This window comes from Babylonia areolata, chromosome 6 (genome assembly GCF_041734735.1).
Source record: "Babylonia areolata isolate BAREFJ2019XMU chromosome 6, ASM4173473v1, whole genome shotgun sequence".
Taxonomy (NCBI): domain Eukaryota; kingdom Metazoa; phylum Mollusca; class Gastropoda; order Neogastropoda; family Buccinidae; genus Babylonia; species Babylonia areolata.
In genome coordinates this window covers 35,887,682-35,900,553 of record NC_134881.1, presented here as the reverse complement: position 1 = coordinate 35,900,553, position 12,872 = coordinate 35,887,682, and the positions used below count along the sequence as shown (strand labels likewise).

General features: G+C 43.6%; 1 protein-coding gene across 2 annotated transcripts in view; it reads right to left on the bottom strand.

Annotated features, from left to right (window-relative positions):
• Positions 1–3: 3 nt before the first annotated feature.
• Positions 4–12,872, bottom strand: part of LOC143282970 (monocarboxylate transporter 2-like) — a 125,043-nt gene continuing 112,174 nt past the window's right edge. For both annotated transcript variants that reach the window (XM_076588898.1, XM_076588899.1), the window contains 2 exons: positions 12,094–12,475; positions 4–10,993 (listed from right to left, as the gene is read on the bottom strand). In XM_076588898.1, the coding sequence (XP_076445013.1) occupies positions 10,269–10,993; positions 12,094–12,475 (1,107 nt within the window). In that variant the 3' untranslated portion in view covers positions 4–10,268. The remainder of the gene's footprint in view (positions 10,994–12,093; positions 12,476–12,872) is intronic.

The following is a 12,872-nucleotide window of genomic DNA, read 5'->3' as shown; positions in this document are numbered from 1 at the left end:
AGCTAGTTGTTCACCCGTACGTTTATTTCATGACAAGTCATAATTACAATTCACAGTAAGTTTCAAGGGAAAGCCATCAACACGAGAACCAAGTCACAGAACATCAAATCTATCTGAACAGCGTTCTTCCAATGAGCATCAATGAATGAAACTGAGCATTACAAAACTGAACATACCAACAGAGATAAATCAGTAATCAAATGCTGAAGGAAAAAAAAGATTTTTTTTTTTTAATGTTGAGGGCAACGGATGGGGGTTGTCACATGTGGTAGCAGGTGGGGAATGACAGAGAGATTGCGGGGCGGGGGTAGGGTGGGGTGGGGAGTAAGGGAATCTCATCAGCTGATGCATATGCTCGGCAGCTCTTACAATGAACCACTATCAGATGTAGACAAAAGGATTTAGTTTACTTTATATATCATATACTTATTCTGAGAGAGAGGAGTGGGTGAGAGGGGGGGGGGACATTTGACAGTTAAAATCTGGCTGTAAAGTTGTTTGGTATAATGTGTCTGTGTGTGATCGAGAGAGGAGAGGGGGGAATCTATAATTTGACAGTTGCAAACACTCCACAGGGAGACACATTCATATGATTGTGAAAAGACGCAGCGTCCTACTCGCTGGAGCTTGCGAGCTTGCAACCGAACAGAACTCTTTGCTGTCAACAATCTCAGTCGAGGAATCGTACTTCACTCTCCTAAGTTGTTCCGTTTGCCGTTCATGCGAAGTATGAACATGATCGAAATATGTAATGTCAGAGGGAAAAACACACACACACATACACACAGAGTCGCAAATCCTATTCAGTCCATCACACCATTAAAACAAATCTCTTAAGAATGCTGCGTTTTTCTTTGTGAAATGTGTAAACGAAGAGTGCAGAGAATGGATTCAGTAGTATCGCTTAAACCTCCAAAAGAATGTTTTGTGTTGCTGGATGGCACAAATCACACACACTTTGTGTTCACTTGTCAACTTCCAAGAGCAAGTAGCTTGGCTGCGTGAACGTTTTCTTTCACATCAGTGGAGTAAAATGAGTGAGGAATGATCAACACGAAGCAGAACAGAGAAAGGTCACTATTTAAGCATCACACATGCTTGGTGAAACGTTCCCTTCAAAAGCATAAGTGCAAACAAGATGGTCAAAAATATGTTCTTGTTTCATTATAATGAAAAATAATGAACAAGGTGTTTTTGTTGTTTTTTTCCGCTCTCCCAATCTCCTAATTCAGTTTAGTTATAATATTCAGTGGGCAGGGGCAGAGCGGGGAAAACAAAAAGAAAAAGGATCCGGAATGAAAGAAAGAAAACGAAAAAGAACAATGGGCGTGAACAGACTGGAAGAAAACACGGTAGCGGTCAGTCCAGGCAAATCACCATGACCTACTTCGACATCTTACTCATTCTTAAGATACTAATTACTACTCTCTATTCACGATGGTCGGAAAATATCGATCGTTATTCAATACAAAGTGACACATGTACACACACATACACACTGTTACACACATAATCTGCTGATACAAAACATCCAGACTGATAGGTCAGTCCAAGCTCTAAATATTCAGTTAATTAATCAATTCATAACAACATGGATAAAGAGTATGGACACTTTCACGTCATAATCAGAAATGTAAGGCAATCATTCAAAGAACGTCGGAGAGTGGAATAGTTTGGCGCGCTTTTTTTTTTTTCTTCTTTCTTTCTTTTCTTTTTTTCCGGGCCTGTGAACATCTCAGTATGTACAGCTTTGGTTAGCGCTGGAATGAAGCAATGATTAATTAATACAAAGACTGATTTTCACCGAAAAGATGTTTGATATAGGTAACGTAACTGATATAAAGATAATGCAATATCAACATTTCTGCACTCATGCGTTCTGTATAACACACACACACACACACACACACGGCATGCGCATGAACAGAGAGGAAAGGGGGGAGAACTGACAGACAGAGAGCAAGAAAGGCTTATTTCTGATCTGATGAGCCTTAATTTGACTGTGGCGAAAGTGATGTTTCCGGATTAAACTTCATCCTGTGAAACATTCCACGAAACTGGAACTATCCTTCTCTATCTACCCGGTAATCTGTGCCATACAAAAGTTTTTCGTCGCTTAGTATTGTTTTTAATTGGTAAACTTTTCAATTGGTTTGATTGCATAGTATTATCTTTCAAAAAAAAAATCCAGTGAGTTTGCTGTTTTTATGTATCCTTAACTCCGCAAATTTTACATCTCTAAATGTAATGTGTTAATTTTAACATGTTTTAGTGTACTATGCTTTGAGCCTTCTGAGATTTTAGGGAAAGACGAAATATAAACAAAATCTATTATATAAAGGTATATTGATAACAGTAATGCGCATGCATATGGTAAATAGTACCAATGTTTAGTCTTACTGGCATTAACAAATACAGCTTACGTATATGCTTATGGTGGTATCCAAATGACAAGAATAAAATACCAATACATCTCTGCTGTGTAACTGTAGTATCGCTTATTTTTGTCTTTGTAACAAAATAAGAGGGTTACCCTACTTTTATGTCTTCCTCTTAAGTTTTCTCTGAGCGTTTGAATCAGAATTATCGAACATTTTGTCGTCATGTTCTTCAAGGCGTATTGTCAGCCAGTCACAAATGCAAATGTCTACAAGACACGTGCGAAATGTTTCTTTCGATTCTGCACCAGCAAGGATGGTACACTCTTCCACGGCACTGCTGAAAGCTACTGCTCCAGTCAGAAGCGGTATGATTCGAACTCTCTTTCTCTCTCTCTCTCACTTTCCGAACCAAGTTGCCAAGTTCTCTCGCTCCTCTATCTCCCACACTCGCGCACGAATACTGACACACAGAGCAAAATAAATACCAGCACATCAGCAAACTTTGCATGGACGCAAACGTACTCAAAACACCGGTGACAACAAACAACAAATGTAAGGTGTTCTGAAGCAAAATGAGACCAACAAGGCGGCCAACTCGATCGGCTAATGCTGTTTATCAGCAATCCTTCAACAGCATAATGTTCTTTTTTGTTTCCCGTGAATTGTACGACGCTCAACTATACCAATCTGTGTCATGATCAACTATGGTGACAGCGTCAAATCGATTCAAAATATTTCAGCACTAAAACATACACGGACAAAGAGTTCTATGCTGATAATGCATTGTCGTTCCACCATTTCAATTCTACCTTTGTTCACTATATCTGGAAAATATGATCAGTACCGTCAAACAAAATCCGCCCAAGGAAACAGAAAAGCACATACACCGGTTCTTGAGGTGTTACTGTAATTCCCGGAGGTATGATAACATGACCGTGACAATAAAAACCTAGTGAGTTATCTTTCTCTTCCCCTTTACATGACACCTTTCCCCTTCCCCAGTGGATTGTTGACGGACACAGAGACTGCCACAGTGTTGTGGAAGTAGAAGAAATATTAGCAGGTTGTTGTTTATTTCTCTCAGTCCAACGCCTCTCTCTCTCTCTCTTGTTCCCTTCAAATCTTTCCAGAGGTGTCATTATTTTGCGCCAAGTAAAAAAAAAGAAAAAAAAGGGTTATCTGGAGCAAACTCGTCCGTAGAATGCTACCGGATGCGCCTCCAAGAGCAACCCTCCGCTGGACTCTGGGCGGAAAAGAAGAGAGTGCGAGGAAGACCAAGGGAGACATGGCGCAGGACTGTTGAAGAACTAAAGGTGGAAGGCTGTACATGGGGAAGAACAGGATAAGATGGGTCGGCAGCAGTGGAGATCTCTGGTGGCGGCCTTATGTACCAGAGGGCACGAAGACGATTTAATAAGTAGGTATATCTGGAGTATTGTTCAGCTGGAACAAGATGGGGACAGTGAGCATCCCAAGGAAACGTCACTGCAACTGCTGCAACAGACCTGACAAAGAATTTTATTTTCTTTTTTTAATAAGCGAACATCGTAACAATCCAAATGGCGCCTCTGTTTACTATCATTACCGGAAAGACGTTACAGTGATCCCATCCCCACCCCCAACAACCAATCTTCGAGACATATCACCTCAACATCCATTCAGCCATACAGATGGCGCATCACTTGTGCTGCGGCTTTGTTGCAACAACTGTCTCACTCCAGCGTATACACTTGCCTGGACTTTACAGCCCCTAAAAAAGCAAAAAGATCACCACAGACGAACAACAACCGCTCGACGTGCTGTGTATTGACAGGACACATTTCACCAAATCTGTTTCCCGCAATTGTTTTCACACATAGCCGATTTATCCAGATTCGAGAGGGAGTGGTAAATGTCCCGTCTTTTGAATGGGAATGCACCATACAGGTCTTTCATAAGAAATAGGAGACAAATGCGACGTTGTCCTCAGTTTCCTTGCTTAAGAATCGAAGACAAGTTTAAAATCTTGTTTGAAAGAAAAGCAGCTAGTAATGGTCGTTCTATATCCCTGTGAATTGGAAGGCATAGAAGGAGAAGCAATGCCAATAATTCAAGAGAGAAAAAAAGATAATTGAAACTGAAGAAAATGAACTTTTAAAAAAAGAAATTAACACAATTTCCATATTATTTTGATTTGAATTTCCAAATGGTTTTAGTACATGTGGAGTAAAGAATACTTCTGTTTTACCAGTGACGGTTTTTGTTCCAAGCCTTGCAGTGAGCCTTATGTCTGTTTATTCTAGGGTTATTAATGCCAAGCAGTGTAAGCCAGAAAAATAATCAGACAAATAAATAAATCTCCCAATCCAGGGACCCAAACTCTCATTGGTTCAGTCAACAACAATTCAAGACACTCTCACAGTTGACTTCAAACACTCGGTTGATAAAACACAGTGTGTAAAAACATGCAAAGCGACCCACTCTTTGTAAAACAGGCCGAATAACCTGGTAATATCCACGCTTTTAAAAAAACCTAAATGACTAAAATATTTGAAAAATGATACCACAGTCATGTTAGACGAGAACTCACAATCATTTACTGGCCATTCACTGACAAAGATCTTAGTTAACAGTCTCGGCCCCACAAGTGATCATGCATGTCCTCATCATGATATGGAAATTAGACACATATACGGAAAAGAATAATTAATGTTGGACAGAAGTGAGCAATGAAGAAACCAAGCTTCAAATACGACACACGCAAAAAAGTAATGAACGTGTATGACGGACTGGGTAATTTCGTAGCTTTAATCAGACAGTCCGTACTGGAACGTTGAAACTCCAAGAGATAATATAAGCCGTCTAAAAATAATTCTTAAAAAAGAAAAGAAAAAAGAAAAGAGAGAAAAAAAGTATATTTCATGTTGGCTTCCAAGCAGACTGGAGGCCACAACCCTCATACGGGTACATGTGACATGCATCAAGTGTTTCACCACTTCAAACCATCCCACAAAGTAAGCCCCTATACACACCTTCAAGGCATGATCAGGGGACGTATCTGCGTTCCCCATTTGATGCAGACGTTCAGAGAGCGACACGAAGTCGGCTCAGTGCACTGTAGGATGACCGATATTTCAACCAATGAACAGCCAGCCCGGTACCTTCTTCTTTTCCCTGGACACTGATGGGACACTGGGGCTGCACCAACAGCTGTTCACCCGCTTTCCCCCAGGTCTGTTGGATTTGTGCCAAGGCCTAGGTCTCTGTTAATGGTTTTCCCGTCCATTCTGCTCTGTTGTCAGTCCATCGGTCATCTTTTCCACTTGGCAATAGTATACATAACAACAACAACAAAAGAAAAAGAAAAAAAAAGTAGAAACGCTGGCGAGAGGTGTTTAATACATATAAATTTACACATAGGCCTCCGTCGGTCAGTGTTGACCATGGATCAATCCTAAATTTTGTCTGCCCCACTGGTAAAGCGCCGCCTGTGGCTGAACAGGCTGATGGGCGAGTGAGAGTGTCCGTCACACAGATCACACAAGTGGATTGACTGTGTTGTTAAACTGCAGTGTTCCTTTCTGCGGGTACGCTTTTCTTCCGCTGCACACATCAGTCTTTCTTCTGATTTCTTGGTCAGAGTTTATCTCCAGCTGGAACAGTCACCTGCAAGGTCCTCCCAGTGACCTGATTCGAGAGTCTTTTCATCCCTCTTGCAGACGTCTCTGGAGTGCAGCTTTGGCCGGCCAGTGTCTTTCAGTCTTGCCTGACACCAGTTCTCCGTAGAGAAGGTCTTTGGGGATTCGGCCCTTCTCCATACGATGCAGCCATCAAAGCCTGCGCTGCCTGAGCAGAGTGAACATAGCTGGGAGGCCGACACGAGAACAGCACTTCGATGTTTGGCACTTTGTCCTTCCACGATATGCCCAGGATGCGGCGGATACTCCCCAAGGGGAAAACATTCAGTCTCTTCTGCTTGGCGGGGTTGACTACATCTTACTCCCATAGAGCAGTGTGATGACAATGCAGGCATTGTATACTGCCATCTTGGTCATGACAGAGAGTTTGGAGTTCTTCAACACTCAAATGGTCAGGCTGGTGAGTGTAGTTGCTGCCTTTCCAATCCTCTTGTCTATCTCTTTGTCCAAGGAGAAGCAGTCTATCAGGGCCTGGAGTTCCTGCTGTGTATGAGTTGTGACTGCGGCATCATCTGCAAACATGACCAGCGCCTCCCGTACTTTTGTTTTCGCTTTGAAGCAGCCAAAGTTGAATAGCCTACCATCTGAACTTGTGCGAGGTAGATTACCTCTGTTGCAGTGCCAAAAGCATGCTTCAGGAGCACAGCAAACAAGATCCAGAACAGCGTAGGGGCGAGGACGCAGCCTTGTTTTACGCCACTGCGTATGTCGAATGGCTCGGATGTTCTGGCGTCGTAAGCACTGTCACCTTCATGTTTGCATGGAAGGCTTCGATAAAGCTCTGCAGTTTCCGTGGACAACCTATCTTTGGCAGGATCTTCAAAAAGCTTTCTCTGCTTACCAGATTGAATGCCTTGGTAAGGTCGATAAAGGCAAAGTACAAGTGCGTGTTCTGTTCTCTGCATTTCTCTTGAAGCTGGCGGAGGGAGAAAACCATGTCTATCGTCGATCTGTTGGCACGGAAACCTGACTGACTCAGGGAAGACACGTTTCATCGAGTTGTTATGAGCGAACTTGGACGCCTCGAGCGTAGACTCTAAGTACATATAATAACAAAATAAAAATAAGAAGAAATGTTGCCGAGTGGTGTTTAGTACCTAGTGCATAAAAAAAAGAATAGAAAAAGAAAATTAAAAAGGAAACGTTACCGAGAAGTACTTAGTATCTCGTATATATAATAACAAAACAGAAAATAAGAAATGTTACCGAGAAGACTTCCATCATCAGTGAGAAAAACACAGGATGGTAAATAACACAAGCTGGAGACTGATGGAGCCAACAATGAGAGGAAGCGGCGGTCAGGGAGGGGAGGGGGGGCTGGTGGGGGAGTGGGGGGGACCGATATCAAAGTGAGTAACCGACACAGGAGACAGTACGTCAAAACGAAATGTAGCATTTGTAGTGGGCATGGCGGGGGACAAAATCTACGAACACGTCCACAGACGGAAACGATTTTCTGATTGACATGATTTTCCGAACATCTAATGGTTTTCTTACGCCGTGTACTGACGTATGGGAAAACCAACAGACACACTGCACAGTCACTGAAACAGTTGTGGTATGAACACATGACGCCGAATAAGGAACACAAGTACATAATGAAAGCAGTGACACATTTGAGTCGAAAACGAGAACGGGATGAGACTGTACATCCGATGACTTTCACGATATTTGATGAGATAATGCGTTATCCTCAGAGGCACATCAGATCAAAGCCAAGCAACGTAGCCCAAAAGTCATGGTTTCAGATCTTGTGGAGAGCAACCCTTCACTCAAACTTTAAACTGAGATGTATATGTCCGCATAACACTCACAAAACGCACATAACCACCATATGATACAAGTATGTGGCGTTACAAACACCATTATGATAAAACAATAGAAACAACACATTTCATATTATCTATAGTTTGGTGTACAAATATAGAGCATTACATCATTAAGACCTTCAGGGGCTAAAAGGAAGAAACGAATTCAGATATCCAGCCCATAAATATTGACCGAACTCTCCAAGAAGTCTCAGATGAAAAGATTCAGTCGTACGACAGTAGAAAATGGAGGGTGGAAGGTGGTTCGTGGATGTCACACAGTCAGTATCCTTATGAAATATACAACCAGAAAGTCGTCACATCCAGTTCTTTTCACTTGTAGAAAGAATAGTTCATGTCCTTTTGTAAAGTGTAGTAATGTCCTTTTGAAAAGTGTCACAGGCAGTTTTGTGTCCACGACTGTGAACACTCGATCTGGTATCTCTTGAGTTCATGTTGTCAGCCTAGGGACCAAGCTGGCTGACAGAATTGAATGGCTTTATGGTGTCTCGGATTCTATTGCAGTAGCATCCGCAAATGACGTTTGTTCCTTTTATATAAATTTCACGTCGGCTGAAAATAAATCACAATCTGTGTTGAATACAAATTTTGAAGATGGAGTGTGTGTGTGTGTGTGTGTGTGTGTGTGTGTGTGTGTGTGTGTGTGTGTGTGTGTTACGGAGAATATTTTTATGTGTACATTTTTATTCCACAAACATCAAGTACACTTTCCTTCGTGAATCATTTGCTGGTCATTCACAATCAATATTTTCACGTGGTTCTGGTCAGAAAGGTCAACACTCGCCGTGTGACCAGGTAAAGGAAACATCTCCGAGCAGAGCTGACCAAGACATCAAGTCACGGTTTGGGACACGCGCAAACAGCTTACCCGGAAAAGAGCATCAGCCTTACTCAGTTGTTCAGACTAATGTTCACATATACCGTCAAATCCACAGGGGAAAAGTTGAGATTCATACCTGCAGGATGTGAAAAGAAAACTTCCTTTACCACCACCATATGAGAAACGATGAGCTACACGATTATTGAGCTCTTGGTTCAGGGTATTATACACGGATAATGCTGATGGCCAAGTGCTCACTTCTCGACTGGTCCTATGTTGCCAACGCTCATTTTGTGGCTATAGATATGGAAATTAATTGTTGGGGAGAGAGGGGGTACATAAGAGGATGGTTAACCGAAAATCTCGTAAGTTCACATGAACGTAATTAGATGATCAAAAACAACAAGAACAAAAAAACACGAAGAGTTTACCGATCACTAACACCAAATATGTGTAATGAAATTTCTTCTGTGAATGCTGTGATAATGCCATTAATTAACAACCAAAGCAATTTCTGTGGCAGGCAACAAGAAGGGGATCAGTTCTGAATTGACGCAAATCACTGAGAGTACCAAAAGATTCAAAGCTTAAAAACAGATCATCAGAAGATGTTTTCTGTTCTGCCAAATTCATGACAGACAGACTGTAACCTTAGCCAATTAAAAGGGATATATTTAAAACGAACGGTTTGTCTGAAAGAAAAATATACATTGTACTTTCTTTGTTATCAGTCTGATTTGTAAGAAAAAAATAGCATGGACGATCATATTACAGAAAAAAATGGATTTTGACAGAATCTGTTTCATCACACCTTTTCCCCCTACTCTGTTACAAATTCTGTTTGTTGGAAGTACATGCTGCATGAGGAACATTCTTTGTAAGTTGCGGATTCCTGCTTTCTCATTCGACACTTGTTAGCGACAAACTGTTCAAACAGTACACAAATTGCTGGACACGGTAATCTTAAAACATTTCTTTATTTTCTGGTCAGTATCTCTCATAAGTAGAGCTGGCATAATCCGGATGCTTATTCACCTGGTTTTAGCTGGTTTCTTGGACTTCATCCTTCATTTGATTTGAAACATTACACTATACACAGGTATCAGTCACTTGAAGAAGAAAACACCTTTGAAGTTCATGGAAGAACAAACAGTGAAGATTATCTGACTGGAATTGTTTACATGTATTTGAGGATGGACAGTACAAGAGGGTCTTCTCTAAGCCGACCTGTGGTTCAGAGGATTGGTATTTCTATGTGGAATCTCGAAGAATATCATGGAAACCATCAGCAGAAAATATCAAGTCCTGGTCAGAAAGCTAGCGATACCTCTGCTGCAGGTGTCACTGCCCGTTGTCCACACATCTCTGATCAGTGAGATATAACTAGCGTTGTTATTTCACAAACATGGAACACACGGTAATGTGAACCGTGCTGGAAACTGTTCAGTCCTCAGATGTTGCTGTTGACTTAGTGAAACCTATCCAGATAGTCAGAGATCAATGTGATCTGACATCTCCATCGCCGTAAGCAAAACTTGGCACTGGGCCTTCTGTGGGATGTCTAGACTTGCGCTTCACACAAGTTGATGTAGAGATCACTGTCGTAGGACACGGTAGCCGTGGACTCCTTCTCCTGACTGGGCGGGTCAAAGTAATCGATCCTGACATCGTTCTTCTTGCTCTTCTTGCTGCTGTCCACCGTTTTGCTGGAAGCACCACTCGACTTGTCCGTCTTGCTGGTGTTGGAGAAGGTGCTGTCTGAAGGACCGTCCGCCACAAGGTCCGCGCCCTCCTGCTGGCGATTCCGCCTCTCCAGCGAGTTGCTCCCCCTGCTGCAGGAAGCGGCGCCACAGGCAGCCTCGGCGGAACAGCTGCGGCTGCCATCTTTTTCCTCCGCGATCTTGGACAGCATGGACGCCTTGCTGCCGTTCCTCTCGCGCTCCTTGCAGTGCTGGGAGGACCCCGGCCCCTGCGTTAGGCCCAGGTCCCCGTCCTTGCTGCCTCGGCCCCCTTCGTTCCGGGGCCCGCGGTTGGCCATGACGCACTGGGCGTGGTTGGCGTTCTTGCACGTGGCCCCGCCCTCTGTCAGGTCCAGCTCCAGTAACGCTGCGGCTTCGGCTGTCATGTTGGAGGAGCTGACGCTGCTCTGTTTCTGAAGGATGACATGATTGGACGGGTGGCGCTCAAAGTAGGGCATGGCGTAAAAAAGAAGACCGCCCACCACCATGGTCACTCCTGAAAAGACGTATGCTGCGCTGGCTGAAGAATAAGCCGTCTTCAGATAGCCTGCAACATAACATAAGGGAGGTTAACCACAAAGGAATGTGCTAGTAGTCCCGTTCTATAGTTTAATCACTATTTGTTAACTGTGCATACGTATAGGTCTTGGTGATATGTAATGGCTATACGTACCTGAAAGTAAACGACAAACGCAATAAAAACAAAATTATATATGGTGATTGTTTTCCAAAAATAAAGAAGGAAGATGTGGAAGACTGCAATCAACCATCATACAAAATGTGACAAAGGCCATCTCTGGCCTAACCAGACAAAGTAAAAAACAAACAAACAAAACAAACCCGTGCGACACTAAAAATCATCGCCGTACGTTAGAAAAAAACAACACCACATCTACTCAGTAAGACCGTGATCCCCAAAAATGTGAGGTTTGCGTGAACTGTGCTAATTTGAAATTTGAAGTGTTCGTTAACTCAGCATTTTAAGCATTTCATCTCTTTTACGTACTCACACCTAATGACTGTCATTCACGTGGTACATTGTGTAACGTTCACCACAAAAGAATGGTGTGTGTGTGGAGGGGGGGTGCGTGGGGGGGTGCTTGCGTGCGCGCGTGTGTGTGTGTGTGTGTGTGTGCGCGTGTGTTAAGTGTGTGGGTGTGTGGGTTACATGAGTGAAGACGTACGTGTCCAAACCACATTGTAAAGAATGGACAACCATTGAGAATATTATTTTTTTATCGGAGATAATGGTTCTCCTTTGCTACTTTTAACCATGTAACCCCGTACCACCTGGCGCATGTGGGAAGTAAATGAAATATATTCTAAAAAAAAAAAAAAAAAAAAAAAAAGGAAAAAAGAAAGAAAAAAAAGCCGACAGGGAGAGGGACTGGCTCCAACAAATTTGACTTGCTCAAGACACGCCGCATAAACAGTTCTGTACACACACACCACAATACACACACACACACATACACACTAACACACACACACAGACACGCACACACACACAGACACACACAACACACAGACACACAATACACAGAATAAACACACACACACACTAACAACACACACACACACAAAGAGCCCCCCCCGCTACCTCCCCCCCCCCCCACACACACACACCCACACCAACACAACACTCACTGGCCACGGGCGCCCCGAACAGGAAGGGGAAGCACTGCACGGCCGACATGAAGCTCCAGGCTCGCTCCATGAGCTGCTGGTGCACCAGCTCCAACGTGTACAGCTTCAGGCCCAGGTAGTAGGCCCCGGCCACCGCCCCGTAGGCCCACGCGTACAGCGAGTAGGCACTGGCGTCTCGGGCCAGCACCAGCAGCAGCGTCAGCGCGCCGCCGGCCACCGCCGCTGTCTGCACCAGGTGTCGGCGACAGATGAAGCAGTCGGCGCTCGTGCGCACCGTGAGGTAGCCCAGCGCGATGCAGCCCGCCACGAAGCCCACGCCCAGGTAGACGCTCAGCAGCAGGAGCTGTTCGTCGGACACTTTGGGGTCTTTGGCTGTGCATGCCTGGGGGACAGAGAGAGAGAGAGAGAACTCAGAACTCAAACTCTTTTTTTTTTTTAATTCACGGATTAAGATTTTGTGCATGGTCCATTCCTCTAATCTGTCCTTGCTAATCTACATCAACACACACACACACACACACACACACACACACACACACACACAGAGAAGATAGGGTACAATACATCTTTGGCCGTGCATGCCTAGGACAGAGAGGGAGAGAGAGAGAGAGAGAGAGAGAGAGAGAGAGAGAGAGAGAGAGAGAAAGACAGGGTACAATACATCTTTGGCCGTGCATGCCTAGGACAGAGAGGGAGGGAGGGAGAGAGAGAGAGAGAGAGAGAGAGAGAGAGAGAGAGAGAGAGAGAGAGAGAGAAGACAGGGTACAATACATCTTTGG